General features: G+C 39.0%; 2 protein-coding genes across 6 annotated transcripts in view; both read right to left on the bottom strand.

Annotated features, from left to right (window-relative positions):
• Window positions 1-18,484, bottom strand: part of LOC111587799 (ciliated left-right organizer metallopeptidase) — a 32,995-nt gene extending 14,511 nt beyond the window's left edge. The window contains exons 1-14 of one of the 5 annotated variants that reach the window (XM_055007772.1): window positions 17,031-18,484; window positions 16,849-16,942; window positions 16,347-16,398; window positions 15,523-15,672; window positions 14,645-14,770; window positions 14,412-14,496; window positions 13,427-13,572; window positions 13,169-13,352; window positions 12,903-12,972; window positions 12,701-12,797; window positions 12,371-12,478; window positions 12,150-12,287; window positions 10,378-10,466; window positions 10,136-10,286 (exon numbers count right to left, since the gene is read on the bottom strand). In XM_055007772.1, coding sequence (XP_054863747.1) covers window positions 10,136-10,286; window positions 10,378-10,466; window positions 12,150-12,287; window positions 12,371-12,478; window positions 12,701-12,797; window positions 12,903-12,972; window positions 13,169-13,352; window positions 13,427-13,572; window positions 14,412-14,496; window positions 14,645-14,770; window positions 15,523-15,672; window positions 16,347-16,398; window positions 16,849-16,942; window positions 17,031-17,424 — 1,884 coding nt within the window. In that variant the 5' untranslated portion in view covers window positions 17,425-18,484. Of the gene's footprint in view, window positions 1-7,793; window positions 10,287-10,377; window positions 10,467-12,149; window positions 12,288-12,370; window positions 12,479-12,700; window positions 12,798-12,902; window positions 12,973-13,168; window positions 13,353-13,426; window positions 13,573-14,411; window positions 14,497-14,644; window positions 14,771-15,522; window positions 15,673-16,346; window positions 16,399-16,848; window positions 16,943-17,030 lie in introns of those variants that run through there. The other 4 variants (XM_055007770.1, XM_055007771.1, XM_055007773.1 and 1 more) reach the window with 4 other exon arrangements.
• LOC118469509 (thioredoxin-like) lies at window positions 4,067-7,670 on the bottom strand. Its single transcript, XM_035942765.2, has 5 exons — window positions 7,520-7,670; window positions 5,931-6,035; window positions 5,346-5,411; window positions 4,915-4,980; window positions 4,067-4,423 (listed from the first exon to the last, which is right to left on the bottom strand). Exons 1-5 carry the CDS (start codon window positions 7,541-7,543, stop codon window positions 4,361-4,363), a joined length of 324 nt encoding a protein of 107 aa, XP_035798658.1. The 5' UTR covers window positions 7,544-7,670; the 3' UTR covers window positions 4,067-4,360.
• Window positions 18,485-18,498: the final 14 nt, after the last annotated feature.

Raw genomic sequence — 18,498 nt, 5'->3', positions numbered from 1 at the left:
CAGTTCATTAAAAATGGAGTCATTTTTAACAGTTGCATTACAATGGATTATTGTTTCTTATATTTTGTCATCAAAAACTACAGACTTAAACTGTAACTATTGGAGTGGTGCTCTGTGGACACGAGTGGATTTCATCTTGAAACTTAAGATGCATCAATAGCAAAGAATAAGCTTCTCTCAGACCTTGTGGTATCATCAATCGTTGATGCCAAAGCGTAATTAAAATGTTTGGGATTTCAACAATGAGAAACGGGTTTGATGAGCTGCAGTGACTTCCTCCTCCTCTCATCTCTGTTTTCCCTCCTGTAAAAACAGCTACACTATATTGCCAAAAAGTATTCGCTCACCCATCCAAATAATCAGAATCAGGTGTTCCAATCACTTCCATGGCCACAAGTTGTATAAAAATCAAGCACCTAGGCATGCAGGACTGCTTTTACAAACAATTTGTGAAAGAATGGGTCACTCTCAGGAGCTCAGTGAATTCCAGTGTGGAACCGTGATAGGATGCCACCTGTGCAACAAATCCAGTCGTGACATTTCCTCACTCCTAAATATCCCACAGTCTAACTGTCAGCTGTATTATAAGAAAGTGGAAGTATGTGGAACGACAGCAACTCAGCCATGAAGTGAGTAGGCCACGTAAACTGATGGATGCTGAGGAGCATAGTGCCAAGAGAGTGGCCAACTTTCTGCAGAGTCAATCGCTACAGTACCTTCAAACTTCATGTGGCCTTCAGATGAGCTCAAGAACAGTGCTTCAGCAGAGAGCTTCATGGAATGGGTTTCCATGGCAGAGCAGCTGCATCCAAGCCATACATCACCAAGTGCAAATGCAAAAGCGTCAGATGCAGTGGTGTAAAGCACGCTACCACTGGACTCTAGAGCAGTGGAGACGTGTTCTCTGGAGTGATGAATCGTGCTTCTCCATCTGGTATCTGATGGACGAGTCTGGGTTTGGAGGTTGCCAGGAGAACCATACTTGTCAGACTGCATTGTGCCAAGTGTAAGATCTGGTGGAGGGGGGATTATGGTGTGGGGTTGGTTTTTCAGGAGCTGGGCTTGGCCCCTTAGTTCCAGTGAAAGGAACTCCTGTATGCTTCAGCATACCAAGACATTTTGGACGATTCCATGCTCCCAACTTTGTGGGAACAGTTTGGAGCTGGCCCTTCCTCTTCCAACATGACTGTGCACCAGTGCACAAGCAAGGTCCATAAAGACATGGAGACAGAGTCAGGTGTGGATGAACTTGACTGGCCTGCACAGAGTCCTGACCTCAACCCCATAGAACACCTTTGGGATGAATTAGAGCAGAGACTGAGAGCCAGGCCTTCTGGTCCAAATCAGTGTGTGACCTCACAAATGCGCTTCTGGAAGAATGGTCAAAAATTCCCCATAAACACACTCCTAAACCTCGTGGTACAGCCCTTCCCAGAAGAGTTGAAGCTGTTATAGCTGCAAAGGGTGGACCGACGTCATATTGAAACCATATGGATTAGGAATGGAATGTCACTTAACGTTCATATGCGAGTCAAGCAAGTGAGCGAAAACTTTTGGCAATATAGTGTATGTGCATCCTGCCATGCCTGAATGGAGGCCGCTGCACGTCAGGTTGGAGTGGACACAATTGCTCCAGGTGATTAGAAACACACACACACACACACACACACACACACACACACACACACACACACACACACGGAAATACAATCGCAAAACACAAAAAAAGTTCTTTCAAAACTGAAAAAATTTCCTGAAATGTGTCAATAAACAGATGTTTTTAAAACTTATAGTCCCTCTCTAGTCACCGATTCAACCCCTTTAAACTCATCTCTGTGTATCAAAGTTACCCGTTTAGACTTTATATATGAATATAATCCCTTTCTGCTTTAAAATGGCTCAGATGTTACTCTACACTGTAGCTACCTCTAGAATACTGGCGGCTCTCTCCAACCATCCCACTCGCTTGCTGCAGCTTGAGCACATCAGCTCACCTATGACTGCTAAAACAGTGCCAAGCTGTAATAATGGAATAATTCATCAGTACATGTTCGAACCAGAAATTGATTCTGAAGAGCAATAATCATACCAAAAAAGGCCCCCACAGGTTAACAGGATTGGTTCCTTAGGGTGTGTTACAGATGAAACCTGGAAATCTGGATCTGTGTTTTTGAAACTGGCATCACTACACTGCAGTTTAAAGGTGCTCAGTCACAGTGTGGGACTGTTTGTTTTGCTCATGATTTGTCTTCTAGCATATAAAAAAACACCATATGGACATGCTAACAAAGAAAAAAAACATCATTTTACTTAAATATCATAGTTTAAATGTATAATAACCCGTGGAAAATAGTAAAATAAGGTAGCTATTTGTTTCCAAGTCAGTGAATAAATTCATTGTTTTATGTAGCTCAGTGTGTTCATAAAAAAAATAATACTGCATCTTTAATGGTTTCCCAAAACTGAGAACATTCTTTTGAAAATTCATTTAATAAGGCCACAAGGTAACTGTTTTTAGTGCTTTAAATAGAAAAATCTGACTTATTTTGCCTTTGTGATGATCAGTGCTTTTTACCGTGAGAAAGATCTAGTCTTGTAGCAACTATGTGAAAGTGTGCTCACACACAGCGATATTGTCCCCTAAATGCTAATTTTAACATGTTAGCATGCTTACACTGGCATGCTAACATGTTTATCAAAGTGCAGTGGTTAGAGTGTTAGCATTTCCTATTAGCACTAAAACACAAAGTGCAGCTGAATCTGATGGGAATAATTTTGCAATGATTTGCTCTTAAACCAAAGTAGACAGCTGCTTATGGCCAAACATTTACTGGAGATTCTAAATTGTAATGATAGAGGCTTCCATTCTCCATAATGTAGTCACACATGCTGAAAGATCCCTCTGCTCCCTGCTCTTCCCTTGAACTGAAACTGAGACCTGAACAAATAAGGCTATGAGAAGTCCAAAGGTTTGATATGAGTCATCACCAAGAGACTCCAGTTGGAAATTAACAGACGGTGCTGCTCTGCCTTTATAAAGATAATACACAACGTTTGTATGTGCTGCATAGCCCTGGATGAAACAACTTCTTATCTATCTATAGCATGCTTTAACCTGCTGACCCCAGACTGTCTTCTGAATGACTCGTCTGATATTTTACCCTCCATGTGTTTCACTGTCGGGTTTTTCCAAAGCAGTGACTCTTATTGCATCTTGTCTGCTTGATCAGAATTATTCCAAGCATTAAAGTAAACGATTACTTCCTCTAAAGTTGTTACTAACATCTTTCAATGCACTTCTACTTTCTGCGAATGTGTCAAAATGAGTTTCCAGCTCAGCTAGGAGGATGTTGACATAAGAGCGAAGCAATGCGGCCTGAAACCACGTTTTGTGAAATAATAAGCTGCTGTAGTTAAAAGCTTCCTCAAAGAAAACTGAAGGGAGAGAAAGAATGAAGAGATCCTGGAAGTGTCATGGAAAGTATTTACAGACACCCTGCAGTATCCTGTATTAGTCATTTTGCTGTTGTTTTTTAGCAACAGAAAATCTTGTATTGATGGGTAATATGGAGCTGATGTGTAGCAATACTTCCTCTCAAGGCTGTTTTGAAATGCATTTCTTCACCAACAGAAGAAAAGAGTTACTATGGACCTGTAGAACAATTGTGATCCTGCAAAAAACCCCACATTTTAAATGTAACCCTTTCTTCTTTCTCTCTGCAGGAAGAGGAAATCGGTGTACTATCACTTCTAAAAGGTTCCACTCTGCTCCATGTGAATCATCTTATGAAGGGAATTCTTGTATAGTTAACTGACACACTTGTAAACCATTCACTCATCTCTCTCTGCAAAGGCAACGCAAGAACCATTTTGTAAAATAAAGCTGTATTTTTTCATATAGAGACTCAACAGTATTAAACATATGCTGCTATATACTTGTACGATGTGTAAAAACTATTGATGTGATGGTCCAATGTATATGTGTAAACTATTCTCACATTTTTATTAAAGCATAAAATACTGTTACTTGCTCTCTTTCGATCAGATTCAGGACAAGGACAAGAAGTTTGTGGAATTCATCGGTTTATTCAATCCACAACGTACAAAGAAGTCCAGGTTGTCAGGAACAAAGCAGATCGCTCAAAACAGAGGTAAAAAGTGGTCGTCAGGTTAGAATCAAATTTCAGCCCATTGTCAAGATACTATACTGACAAGACTATGTTGCCATTACGTGATGAGTGGAATAAATTATTGCTGTTGGGGATAGAAGACCTGATAGAGATCGGAAATAAAACTGGAATTCCTTTGTAGACATGTACAGGAGGGTAACAGCTTCTACTGTAGGGTTGGTTGGAGGGACTCATCTATACTTCGCCAGGTTTTCTGCTAGTGCTGCTGGGTTAGCACCAGAGAACGTGTGCAGCTGAAAGAAACGCAAAAGAATATATTTGTATTTACTATAGATGAAGTATGAGGTCAGAACAGCAACATTTAATATCTTTTACTGTAAATCCCCTTTTACTGTCCATAGTTAGAACTACCCTCCTCTTAACTGGACAAACTTGTAAATTTCCCCTTAGACTGTCACCCTGCTGCCCTCCATCTGGGACTAAACTTCATTCACATAGAAGTTGTCATTGTGAAAATCAGAACTGGTGGTGCTTCAAGCTCTAATCTGTCTTTAAAAACCATCCCTCTTATGAGCCACTGACTGTTTCTTGCATTTACTCATTGTTTCCAGCAGAGTAGCTCTGAACTGACTGTGTGCCAGCTGTGAATGTAATGGAGCAGCTAAAAACTCAGACATTCCATTAAAAGTAGACAGTCAAATTAATGCCAACTGTACTCCCACTCTGCTCAGTGTGTGAACTTATTAGGTTGAGGTTTCCATCTTTGCTGTATATTCTGACGTACCTTTGCTCCGTTCTTGTAAAAGTGGAATGTGGGCATGCTTTTGATCCCGCAATGAGAACTCACATCCTGAGAAGAGCAAAGAGAGCAGCAGTTAGATGGATGGACTGAATCAACAACACTGCTCCACCCTGACTGAGGACTGTTCAAGCCAACTCTTTTTGCTAAACACCTAATCCAACCTGCAAGTTCTATTTGTTTAAGGAACCGTCTATGTCAACAGAAACTGCTTGCAAAGGCTTTGCACTTTCACTTGTCACATGAGCGTCCTCTGGTTCCCCGAGGCCCGGTCAAATGGATTTCATGAATAGTTTACATTGCTCTGAGTATTAATGGCCCGGAAACCCCGGAGTTTTCTTCTTACTGTAAACTTTCTGATTCTTCAGGTTTAGAATGAAATAAAAATAAAACTTTTTTTTTAAAGACCAACCCACCTCAGCCTCGTCCACGTCCACCTTCAGGAAAATCACGTTACTGTTTTCAGGCAACTGTGACAATTTCTGGTAGAGAATCAAACAGTGAGCATTAACACAATGGACGTCTGTCATACAATAATGAGACAATTTACTGATGCATTTCTGTTCCTGATTATAAATGGGTCTACAAATCTGACTGTGGTTCTATTAGTTAATTTATACAGAGCTATCAAAACTTCCGGTGAATCAGACATTTCCTCCTCAAGGTGGGAACAACAAGACAAAAGGTTGCCTAAGCAACAAACTCTCTCCCCAAAACAATGCTGCTGCCTTTTAGCAACTTAGGAAAGGGCTCCTTCAAAAACAACTAAAAACATTTCTTTCACAGAAGCTGCTGCTACTGTTTCTATAAGAATATTTTACATCCACAGATTTTTGAAAGTAATCAAAATATCTGTATTCCAGCTTAGAAGAGATACATTACTTGTCCATCATCTAACCTTAGGTTTTATCCTCCAATATGAAGCGTGTTCCCTCCCTTGACAGAAATTCATTATAAAATATGGTTCCGACAAAACTTTAGCGCTGTGATCATCCACTTACTTCAAATTCTGGGCCAATCTGTTTGCAGGGGCCACACCACGTAGCTGTGAAGTCCACCACCACCAGCTTACCTCCAGCCTCCTTCAGGATGCTCTGGAATTCCGCCTATAGAAAGTGGGAAAAATAAAGTTATTGTGGTATATCTGCTAAATATGAAAAGCATTATTGCTAAATGCATTTTGCTTTAATGACTGCAATCCATTTGCTTCCACTTGGTCAGTGGTTGCTGACACTGCAGATGTAAACAGAGAAGTTAAGTTGTGAATGAAGCTTTCACTTTGTTTTCTAAACTTCAGTCAAACAGAACCAGGCTGCATCATAAACTAGCTTTAAACACAAAAAGATGACTTATACAATTCAAAAGTGTAGCACTTCCCACTTCCTTACAGAGGGTTTCTGCTATTTTTGTTTTGCTGTTGTTCTTTTGTTGTTGTTTTTGCTCTGCAATGACTAAAGTGATTACTCAACTATTCGCTCGGAATATTAATACATTGGTTAGCTACTTTGAAAAGAGGAAAAATAATCTTTGATTCTCGCTCCTTAGATGTGAATATTTTCTGATATTTTCAATATCTTTGGTTTGTGGACAAAAGACATTAACGGAAGTCATTTTGGACTTTTGGAAACACTGATCGACATTTTCTTAGCTTTCTCTGACATTTCATACACCAAGCAATTAGTCGATTACTAAAAATAAATGAATAAATAAATAAATAATAAAATGCATAGACCATACCGACCATAGATACATAGACAAAATCTAACATATCTATGGTACAGACTCCCGAGAACGCATCGTTAGCGTGCAATTGGAACACCGGTGTACTTGATAAAGTCATCGCCTCGGCTCATTTACGCAAATTATTTTTACCAGGGGTGTGAAACATGCGGCCCGCAGGCCACAACAGGCCCGCCAGATGGTCCATGGCAGCCGCCGAATGACTTTGCAAAGGGTAGAAATTACAGAAAGACATCAACTAAATTTGTAAAACTGTAAATTTTAAATAATTTCTACATCTTGATAAATTGTTTTGATCATCAAGTAAAATACTGTATCATTCATTTGCAGATAACTGTGACTAAATGTTTCGTGCCCTTGTAGACACTGTGATCTGGAAGTTGTAATGCAATCAATGATCAACTGAGACATATTGTTGAAATTGAACTTATTTTTCTTAAGAAATTTCAGGTTGTTCATAATGTTTTGTAAAAAGATAATTCATTAAACATGATCATTTTCAGAACGTACTTTTTTGAGCTAAAACAAAGAGAAAAAAATTGGAGTTGTTATTTATAGGTTATTATGCTCAGATTTTTCTGATGTGGCCCACTGGAGAACAAATTGAGCTGTATGTGGCCCTGGACTAAACTGAGTTTGACACCCCTGATCTTTAATGTGAAAAACAAAAAAAATGGAATCACATGTTACACAGACCTGCAACTTCACATTGTAATAGAAAAACGGTATATATATACACGCACAAAGTTTTTGTCCTCCTAAGAGGGGCCTAACAGAAAAAAAATTCAAAACAACTGATCTAACAGCAGTAGTTAAACACAGACTTCACCATAAACAAGAAACAACTTACCAGGTTTTTTACTTTGTGAACCATGTTGACAGTCGATGAACGCGCCTGGCAGGAGAACGACGTGAAGTTGGAGAATGTCCTAAATCCAGAGAACCACGCCGCGTTTTTATCGCTGCTGCGTCAAGCTAACCGCCTCTAGGCCGAACCACAGCCGGTTATTTACCAAAATAAGAGTCTATTACTGTCAAGTTATCGAATAAAAACAATAAGAATTGTACGCAGAGACCGCGAAAAGGTCTTCAACTGCATTTCTATTTTGTGCACAATTCGTCAATATCACATAATTAGTTTTCTACATTAAGCGTCCTAAGGAGTTCGCAAACCAATGCTTTTATTTTGAAAATTTCCAACTACTCATAATTCTACCTTTAGGCTGTTGGGCGTTGCCATTTATTGATGCATCAGCCATCTAGATGTTGCAAGAATGTACAAGTCATATGTTGGATTAACGTATTTTTGAAACCGTTTAAAATGAATCAACGAGAGGTATAAAGAAGGAGCACAAACACATACAAATAAAAAGCAAAAAATACCCAATAGCGGGACTTTCTTTGCAATATGAGATGGTTAAAGTAAAATCCGGAGTCGCTTTCAGTGGGGGCTGACAGGAAACAAATGAATGTAAAAATGAATGTCTGCTCTTCAACTGTTACAGAACTTTAGAAACACAATGTCGCCCTCTAGTGAAAAACAGTTTTAACTGCATTTCTCTGTGTTTCTCACAAGCAGGCATCAAGTTAAAGTGAATAAATATAACTATTGGTGATGCACCGTCCCAGTTTTGTACTGGCGGCTTTGTTGACGTGCTTCTCGGTTCTTTACTTCCACAAACAATACAGCAAGTGACCTACTATGGTTGGATATGCCAGTCCGTTTATTTGGTTCAAAAAACAACAATCAATTGTCCAAACTCTAACTCAAACGGTACGTGTCCACGAAATGCGTTTTTCCCGCATGTAAACGCGCCGCATCTGAAAATAGCACGGATGGTGGGAGGTCACTAGCGGGCCACTACATTGTCACATGACAGGCTTGAGCTTCAGGGGCCACTACCTGGTCAGGTGACCGCACTTTCAGCTTGACAATCCGACAGATGAGTTGGACCAATATGGTGGCTCGACCGCAAATTTTCTCTTTTAGTTCAAAAACACTTCAGTGAAAAGTACTTCTGAAAGCATTTGAGGCGTTAGCTGCCTCCTTCATCCATCCATCCATCCATCCATCCATCCATCCATCCATCCATCCATCTTCTTAAAATAACACCATGGTTACTGAACTAGTATCAGTTAAGACAATGGGAAAGTTTAAAAATCTGTTTCACATCTGTCGTGTAATCAGGTCACAGTCATTTCTAATCAAACCACCATCACCAGCCTGACTGGGTTTTTAACATTCCTCCCTGATGACTGCAGCGAAACACTGAATTAGCTTGTTTATCAGTTTAAGGATTAACTGTAACCCCACAATTTTAAAATATCTTTGGGTCCAAAATCATTTCAACAACAGACAAAAGGAAGCGAGGCAGGCAGCTAAGGGGATTTTGGAAAAAGAAACTGTCAGTCAGACAAACATCTGAATCATTCTGACTAAACAAGTAATAATTACTGAACTTCCAGCAAGTATTTGTTTTGCATCTTTGTTTCCTGTTGCTTGTTTTGTAGCATGGCACAATTAGTCTTTGACAAAATGAAACCACATTTTAGATCTTTTTGGGGTTTTTTTTTTTTTGCTCGTCACTTGTAGACATGGACGGTATGTTTTAGGGATATTTAAACAACAAGGAAGTGTTTTGAGAAAGTTAATTTAAAAGCAGACTAAAGGTTCTCCCATTATTAGTATTCTGCACACTTGGTATATTCTCTCTTTGGTGGCTGATTTCAAACACATCTTATTAATAAAATACTGTGTGAAGAAATCAAATCTGTAATTTTACATTTATAGACATTTATGCCTATGCGGCAGTATTGTGTATTTTAGATGATCGCAAGAATGTGATTTACCACAAAACATATTTACTGTCTGGTTATTTCAGTTTTTGAGGACAATGAATGAAATAAATATTTAGGTTCATGTTTGGAAGAATTGAATGACTAAAAGCATTTCAGTGAAAGGGGTGAATTTAAGGAACAATCATGAGGATGAATTTAAAAAATGCAGCACAATTCTGAGTTTCAAAACACTGATTAAAAGCAAGATGATTGTTTGACATCTCATTATAATCTATTTAAATGACAGTCTGATATGGTGCCTTTTAACTCTTCCGTTATAGAGTATGTGTATAAATATATAATATGTCTACAGTAGATGTACTGCCAATGTATCACTCAATAGAAGAGCAGTGGAGATTATTGTTTTTTTCACCAGTTCAGATGACACTTCTTTTGATTAACTTTTATTTTTAGATTTGTATATGAATTTATGGTTTCAGATTCCACATTGAGAGGTTATTGTTTTTGTGTATTTGCATATATGTCTATTTGTTAATCAAATCACATTATCTGTTTGGACAAATGCATTTCACATTAAAATAATACTCATGCACATGTTTGTCAGTCTCTGGTACCAGTTTTCCTACAGATCACTTTGATCCTCTGGAGCCACACTGTGGATTCTGACCTTGCAGGAGCAACGTTTCCTGTAAAACACCATCAGTGCAGCCAGGAGACAGACAGCAGCAGTGAAGCAGAGCGATGTGGCCACAGTGGACTCTGTTGATGGTCTGAGGGGAGACCAGCTTACATTCTGGGCTGAACTTTCACTGGAGCTGCTGAGCAAAAAACAGAAAAGCTATAAACAGTTACATTAGTAAAAAAAAGTTAGCATCAACCAAGACGGTGGTTGCTTCAAGTCATACTTGCCTCACATTAGAAGTAGATGGAGGAGTAATATCAAGGTACAGACACAACCTTCTGTCAGGGCAGAAAATTAAACCTTCATATCCTTTTATCTGGAGGTTAAAAACAAAAAAAAGAAAGAAATGATAATACAACATGTCAAACGACAAATACAGAGCTGTTTTTTGCTGTATTTAGCATTAGTAAACATCATCAGCAGTGCTTAATTGTGTCATCAGTTATGATACACTTATTAAATTCACAATTCATACATATTCTGAACAGTGGAACACAAGGCATATTTCCTTTTAACAGCTTACATTGCGTGTCAAACATATTTGTACCGAGTAGTGTAATGTAGCAAGCATTTTGCACACAAACACCACAGTGTCCAAACTGCACATTCTACCCCTTAACAACCGACGCTTTAGATTTGACACAGGAGTCATCAGTGGAAACTGGAAGTTCTGTGACAGCCTGGACAGCGCAAAGGACATTGCACACTGTCAGCCCCTATAGGCGACTTCCAAGAAAAAAAGCCCTTGTTTGCTGCTCAGTACAAAACTGCAAGATTAAACTTTGCAAAAGGACATGAAAGAGACCTGATGAACATCTGGAGAACATTCTTTGGTCAGATGAGACCAAGATAAAGTTATTTGGGTTGACTGGATCCAGTATATTTGGTGTTAATCTGATCAGGACAACTACAGTGAATGCATAGTCCTGACAGTGAAGCACAGAGTTGAGAATGTGATGATATGATGCTGCATGAGTGGAAAACGTGTCAGGAACATGACATTTATGGATGAATGCCTGTAGATATACTAAACTAGAATAGAATAGAATATGCTTTATTGCCATTATACAGTGTATAATGAGATTGGAGAGCTTCTCCTTTTCAGTGCAAAGAAATCTTAAAGATAGTGCAAAACAATCTATTTGCAAATATACAGTATAAATAACAGGGTGAATATAAATAGCAGAGTGAATCAGGGAGTGCTGTATATTGCACATTTCACATTGTATTGTTGGCTGGGTGTGAGACATGAGACATGTGAGAGTTCAGGGTGGTGATGGCTCTCAGAAAGAAACTGTTTTTAAGTCTGTCTGTCCTCGCTTTAATGCATCTGTAGCACCTTCCAGAGGGCAACAGATCAAAAAGCTGAGAACCGGGATGCGAACTGTCCTTGATGATGTTCTGAGCTCTGCTGAGGCACCAGGTGGAGTAGATGTCCATGAGGGAGGAGAGAGGACAGCCAACAATCCTTTGTTCTGCTTTGACTGTCCTCTGAAGCCTCGCTCTGTCTGGCTAAGTTGAGTTCAAGTCTGGAGAAGCATCTTAGAAGAGGACATGATGTACGATGTCCTCCATTCCAAGTGAGAATGAGTTTATGTATATACTTACAACATTTATGTGCTATTTCACACCATGTTGTGCACACATCATTGTTCCACTATGTGGCAACTGCTTTGATTGTGTAAAGCATTTTAATGAGCTGCATATAGTCAGTGAGGATTTTTGAGGACAACACCTACATAAATTAATATTTAAGACACTATAGTCCTATTGCAAACATATGTATGCATTAAAAACATCCACTGATATTCACTCAATTCGTGTAAAACAGAGAAACAGTAAAAGAAGAAAATGAAACTAAATATCTTAAAATTTTAGATGGAATTTTAGTATCTAGTCAATAAAGTACACTTTGAATACAAAAATTATGTACAAAACCTCTCAACAGACCTACTTTTGTAACATAGTTGTTACATATTGTTGTGTTGTGCTCTGTTACCTCTGTGGTGCCCCCTGCTGGACAGTCCACCCATCCAGAGCCACACACCTGGATTTGGTACCTGTTTGGTCCAGTACACCTGTGTCTGTAACACCGACCCTCCACAGAGCTGCTGAATCCAATAAACTGACTGTGATTCTGAAAGGAGACATGGGAAAGTAGTGTTAAACAAAAGAAACGGTGAAATAAAAAACACAAGAGGCAAGCTTTCACACACACACCTGTCTGATCAGGCTGGAAAAGAAGCATCGGCTGTCGGAGCCAAAAATCTCCCCGCTGTCGTCATCTTCAGGTGATAATCCGGTATTTTCTTTTTTCCAACATTCACTCTGAAGAAGAAATAGTGACCCTGTGGTGCAATAGCTATAAAATACACCAACTATAAACAGATACAAGTGTTTTAACGAGGCCAGAGAGCAGATGTGGATGTTAAAAAGTACATTTTGAGAACTTTAAAATGATGGGGAAAAAATAATTACAACGGCGAGAGAAAATTATTTCCTTTCCTCTATAATCTTGCGGATGATGTTTTGTAAAGATAATGGACTTACTCCATTCTTGAGGGGTTTATACATCCTACATCCCTCCAGGTATCGATCAGTCTGACACTCCCCCTTGTGGAGATGAAGAAAATGACACCCTAAACCACTAACAAGGAGGAGTAATGCAAACATTAGAGCTGGAAATTCAGTAAGAGTGAAGCACATTCACTTGAAAACATCAGTTAATTCAAATGGAAAACTTTAATTCTACCTGCCAGTGCAGAAAAAGGATGAGGAGTTGTCTCGGCAGGTTGACAGGGAGCCAAACATGGCTCCTTCACCTATTTAAAAAAGAAAAAAAAACATATTACTATAAAATTGCAGATTTTTTGTCCTGCATGTGATCTTAATGACATTAAGATGTGCAAGAAAGGCTGTGTAGATTATTTTCAAACTGCAGCCACAGCATGTCTACTTTCTTCTTTGATGATGATAATGAGTCCACATGCAGATTTTCTCTGTTTCATCTTCTCTTACCGTCTCCCCAGACCAGACTCTGTGCCTGGCTCAGGCTGACAGTGTACCATCCAGTGTCCTGTAGTGCTGCCAAGGTGACTGGATCAATCCGGACTGCGGTTGGATCCCCCAGCACCGCCGCCATGATGGACCCCTGCAGGACCCGGGACTCCCAGTGAGAGGACACCCTGCCTGGAGATCCACCCTGAAGGATCAACATATAGTTAAACATGCAGAGGTGTAAAGCAGGTGGTTGATTAAACTTTAGCTGATCAGTACCAGGTTCTCCAGTGGCCCCCCTAGCTCCGGATCAGTGGACCCCAGATGCTTCTGCAGGGCTGAAATGATGGACGGGGTGTAAATCCTCATCTGGCCTGATTCATCAGTGTGAGTCACTTCTCCTCGAAGAGAACATCCAGCTCCCACTGCAGCATCAAACACAGAAAAACACAGTAAAAGAGCTGTTTTCTGAGCTGTTTATTTCCCACATAAAGCACTGTAAAGTGGGTGTTTGCTGATTCAGGTAGTCATGAACACTATGGGTGTGTTGTCAGGAGAGTGCTGCTGTTTTGTTTTGTTTGTTTTAATCTAAACAGAACATATGTATATACACCATGTGATAACACTGGGCATGTAAAATAATTCTGAGGGAGCAAATATGTGTAGCTTGTAACAAATAAACAGAATATACAAGAACAATAATCTTTCCAACGTAAACACATATATTTCAACCATACTGCAAACAAACAGTGTACTGAGAATAAATGAACTCACATATTTACTAAGACCAACGGTTGCTGTCAGCACAGAAGAGCCCAGATCTGCTGTTAGAAGTGAGATCACACCTGAATTCAATCCTAATTCCTGATTAAGCCACATTCCTCCTCCTCTTCGCTCCAGCTGCAGAGCTGAGGATCATCAGTCTTTCTCTATTTTGAGCCTCCTTTTCTTTAAATAAATGTGTGAGTTCATTTATTCTCAGTACACTTTTACACTGTATGTTTGCCGTATGGCTGAAATATATATGCTTAAGTTGGAAAGATTATTATTATAGTATATTGTGAAAGTGTATGTATAAATATAAAACTCCACCAGTACATTTAATTGCCCAAGAGCACTTTCACACCTGCTCACATTTGTTAGAAATTACACTGAGCAACACTACAAATTAGGTTATTTCACACCATTACACAATAATGTAATGTTACATGCTGTATTAAAACTTGTTATAGTGGCATAAAAATATCAAAATGCATTTAAAAACCTTGAGAAGAGGAGGAACAGTCTTGCCAGGAGCTGAAGAGGTCTTTAGAGAAACCGAGTGCATGAAACAACTCGTGGATGACAGTCTGGAAAACAGACAATTATACATCCTCATTATGAATCATCATCCTGTCGTTAACCTGTCAGACAAATCCAAATCACTCCCTGTAACATCAAATAAAGACATCCTTTAAATTAAATACTTAATCTAATTGTTCATGGAATGAACAGTACCTGTACGGTGCTCTGGTGGCTGTATGTGGCTCTGGTCAGTCTGTCCCTGCACATGACCACCACTCCAGCCACAGGTCGCCCATGGGTGCCTGTCTGGCAGTGGACAGCGTAGGCCAACACGTTAGGCTGGGTGAGCAGGAGGTAAAGAACATTTACAGCAAGAGAAAAAGAAAAAGCAACACCACAGAAAATGTTTCAGCAGGCTTTCATTAGCGCTACGTTAATGTTGCAACCAACCATATTTCAGTTTAATATGTGAAGTTTATAATTATTCCTTAAATCTATCATCACTGAACAAAAGTATATTTTTACAAAGAGGCTGTGAAATTAGTTAGCATTGTCAGCGTGAAGCTAGAAGATCCCATCCAGGGTGTCCCCTGCCTTCACTCTAAGTCAGCTGGGATACACTCCAGCTCCCCACGACCCTAATGAGGATGAAGCGCTGTATAGATGATTCATGGATTGATTGAGAAATTATGATTGACTGCAGCAAACATATGTCCTTATTACACACAATCAACACTACTTTGACAAATTTAAACTTAATGAAAGCAGAAGGTGTCAGAACGCTGTGTGATCTGTTGCATTTGAGGTTTAAAAAAATCAAAGGAAATAGAAGGCAAAGCAAATCATGTAGTAACTGTGGGCAACTTTTTAAAGCTCATAACAGTAAAAACTGTCCATTTATTATTTATTGTATGAACAACTTGCTCATTGTTTTCTCTTCAAACTAATTACAACTTTCAATCGAAAAGGGTTTTATGAATATATGAGTATTGACATTTTTGCTTGAACGTTTAACCTGCCTTTAACTTACTATCCAGCACTTTTCAAATGTTTTAATGCTAAAGCTGTCAGTGTTTTCAGTGAGAGTTTACCTCGGCTCTGCACTTGTCAGTGGCCTGTATGTGGAGGTAAAGCACAAAGTCGATGTCGATGAGTCCTGCACCTTCAGGTCTGAGAACAGTCCTCCGAGTTGAATCAGCCTCTGGGTAAATATCACATCCTGCCAAGTGATCATCTGGGATCTGTTGAAAATAAGGAGGGTAAATAATGCTTGATGTACACTATTAGTACTAAATTAGTCAGGTGCATTTGTTTAATATGTAATACTCTAATATTTAAATTTCTTGTAGGGTCTTAACCTATTCTTTTCCCTCTATTTTATCAGGTAAATTTGTATAATAAATAATATTGTTTGGTCTGAAATTTGAAATTTAAACTTGTTAGGCAAATTTGCATTACACATATAATTTTGTGCAGTCATACCTTTTAATTTAATTTAAATTAGTCAGATAAATGTGTATTTATAACCTTTACTGTAGGGTCTTCATTTAATTTAGTTTAATTCAATTTACTAAATGTGTATAATAAATAATATTGTAATATCTTAACCTTTAATTTAGTTTGAATTAGTCAGATAAACCTCTAGCCTTTATTATAGGATCTTGGCATAAAATAGCATAAAATAAAATAATGTTTTTAAACTTGTTAGGTAAATTTATAGCACTAATCATATCTCAACAGTGGGATGCGTTTTGACTCCACATGCTCTGTTTTAAATGTGGTTGTATAAATAACAATGACTTGACTTAGCACTGTATTATTCATGGAAAAGCAGCAGAGATAGGCAGACGCTGCTTTTTGGTTTCCCAGCTTACCACCGGATACACCCAAAATAGAAAAATCATCTGATACTTACTGTCACATCTAGACAAGTCTCAGTTCTATAGTTGCTGTTGGCTCTTCCACACCTGAAAGAAGAAGAAAACTGCAGCTTTTTAAATCCATTCCCCAAATATCTCTGTTATAGAACACATTTTTGTGGAGATGCTTGTAATTATGCATTTGACTTTCTTTTCAAACGTAACGCCAAAGGTGTTCATATTTTACATCCTGGTGATTTTAATGCTGTAGATTCAAGTGATCTTTACAGTATTTAATATAGTACTGTTATGAATCTTAGATTCAAATCCACAAATGATTGCTACGATCTTTCTGTAAAAGTTTATTGTCTTAACTCCACCTTGTTGTGATGAAATAAAGGCAACATTGAAAAATTCATTATTACAGGTCAATGCAAATCTATTTTTCCTGATAAACACAGATTAAAGATGAAATTTTTGGTGGAAAAACAAAAGCAAATCTGAATGTGACCAAAGGAATGTGTCTGAAGGGTTGGAGCTACACTCACATGTACACACCTGTTGTAGTTGGCAGCGCTTGAATTCCTCCAAAGGAACTTGCAGTATTTGTTGATGTCTCTGCTAAGCAACAACGGGCCCAGCACTCTGTTCACTAAAATAGATCATTGATTCATCATTTCATCATAGTATGTTAGGCTGTCTTTGTGTGTGTGTGTGTGTGGGAATAGTCTGTTTTTCACCTGACAGTAAAGAAGACACCACCTTCACAGCCTCCTCCACTGCAGCCTCCAGCCTTCCTTTCTCAGTCTCTGATAGGTCGCAACTCTCTCTTGGAACCCAAGTCTGGATCCTGATTGGCTGTGGAGTGGCAAGAGTAGGCGGGGCTAATTCTCTCAGGATGCTCCTCCGTTTTACTGACTGTCCTCGGTGACTAGTTTGTTGTCCAGAGGTTATCAGGTGCTTTTGCCCGGTCGGTGCTCTGAGTCTGGGCTCTGTGGGTGCAGCTCTGACCACTCTGACCTGAGCCTGAACCTCATCAAAGATGCACTTCTGCAAGGCCCCGGGAAGCTCCACCACCACCACTAATGCTAGCAGCATCCCCACCCACACTCTCTGTGGTGGACGTAAAACCATAATTATGGCTACAACCCACTTCAGGGTCACAGTGAAGGAGGAAAAGGAGGAGGCTGTTAGACATTTAGGTTGGGGAGGATGTAAAGTTTCTCACGGTTGTTGAAGCCTATATGAAGCTGATATCCAGCAGGCTACACAAGAGGGATTAATTAGTAAATATAAATGAGAAGTAGCTGCAGACAATGCATGACATTCAGTTATATTTATATCACACTAAAATGCAAAAATTCAAGTCAAATCTGCTCTTTGTGCCCTTTAACATATTCACACAATTTTGTAATGTAGCCCTTTTGGATACAGTAGCAACAGTCCTTCTGCATGAACGCCATTTTTACAGCTTAACATAAAAACCACACTACATCAATGTGTTTAGCTTGTTTGAACTGGAGCTGAACATTTTACTGAAATCGCAATGTAAAACAATGCAATGAACAAATCACAAATGCTGCAATTGAGGATATACATTATCCAGCAAGTCTGGCTCAGGGTTTATTTTCTATTACATTATTTGACTCAATTGCAGAAGGATACGTCAGATTTTTAATCTATCTTCTATTCCAGGGGTGTCAACTTGTTTTACACCCTGTTCTATTCCAAATAAAACATCTTATGATTTAAGCAATTTAGGAAAATTGTAATCACATGCTGTATTTTCCTAGTTTCCATTGAATAAACTGTCAAACTAAAGTTGTTTTTTTTGCAATGAGCAAAAATAGCATTATGTGGTGCACTTTTGGCAGCATGGATGTATAGTACTGAACTATGACAGAAATTACAGTAACTCATCTTCTACGTCACATCAAAGGTTATCATGGTCAATTTTTTGCTTGATTCCGTGCACTTTTTAACTACTAAAAGAGACTAGATCATGTGCCTAAGTTCAGGCCCAATACTCACCTTTCTGCAGCGTTAATTTTCCAGCTCTAATTACCTTGTAGACAACAGCGATCCTCAGTCCATCCATGTGGTCTCAATCCTCAGTGGTGAAGCAAATATCTTCCTTTTCCTCTGCACTTGTCCTTTATCCTGCACACCAGAGCTACAATCTGAGCTTCCACCTTCCTTCCAGACCAA

Source organism: Amphiprion ocellaris, chromosome 23 (assembly GCF_022539595.1).
Source record: "Amphiprion ocellaris isolate individual 3 ecotype Okinawa chromosome 23, ASM2253959v1, whole genome shotgun sequence".
NCBI classification, from domain to species: Eukaryota; Metazoa; Chordata; class Actinopteri; family Pomacentridae; genus Amphiprion; species Amphiprion ocellaris.
Note: the sequence above shows the minus strand (reverse complement) of the source record. Positions and strands in the feature narration are given on the sequence as shown.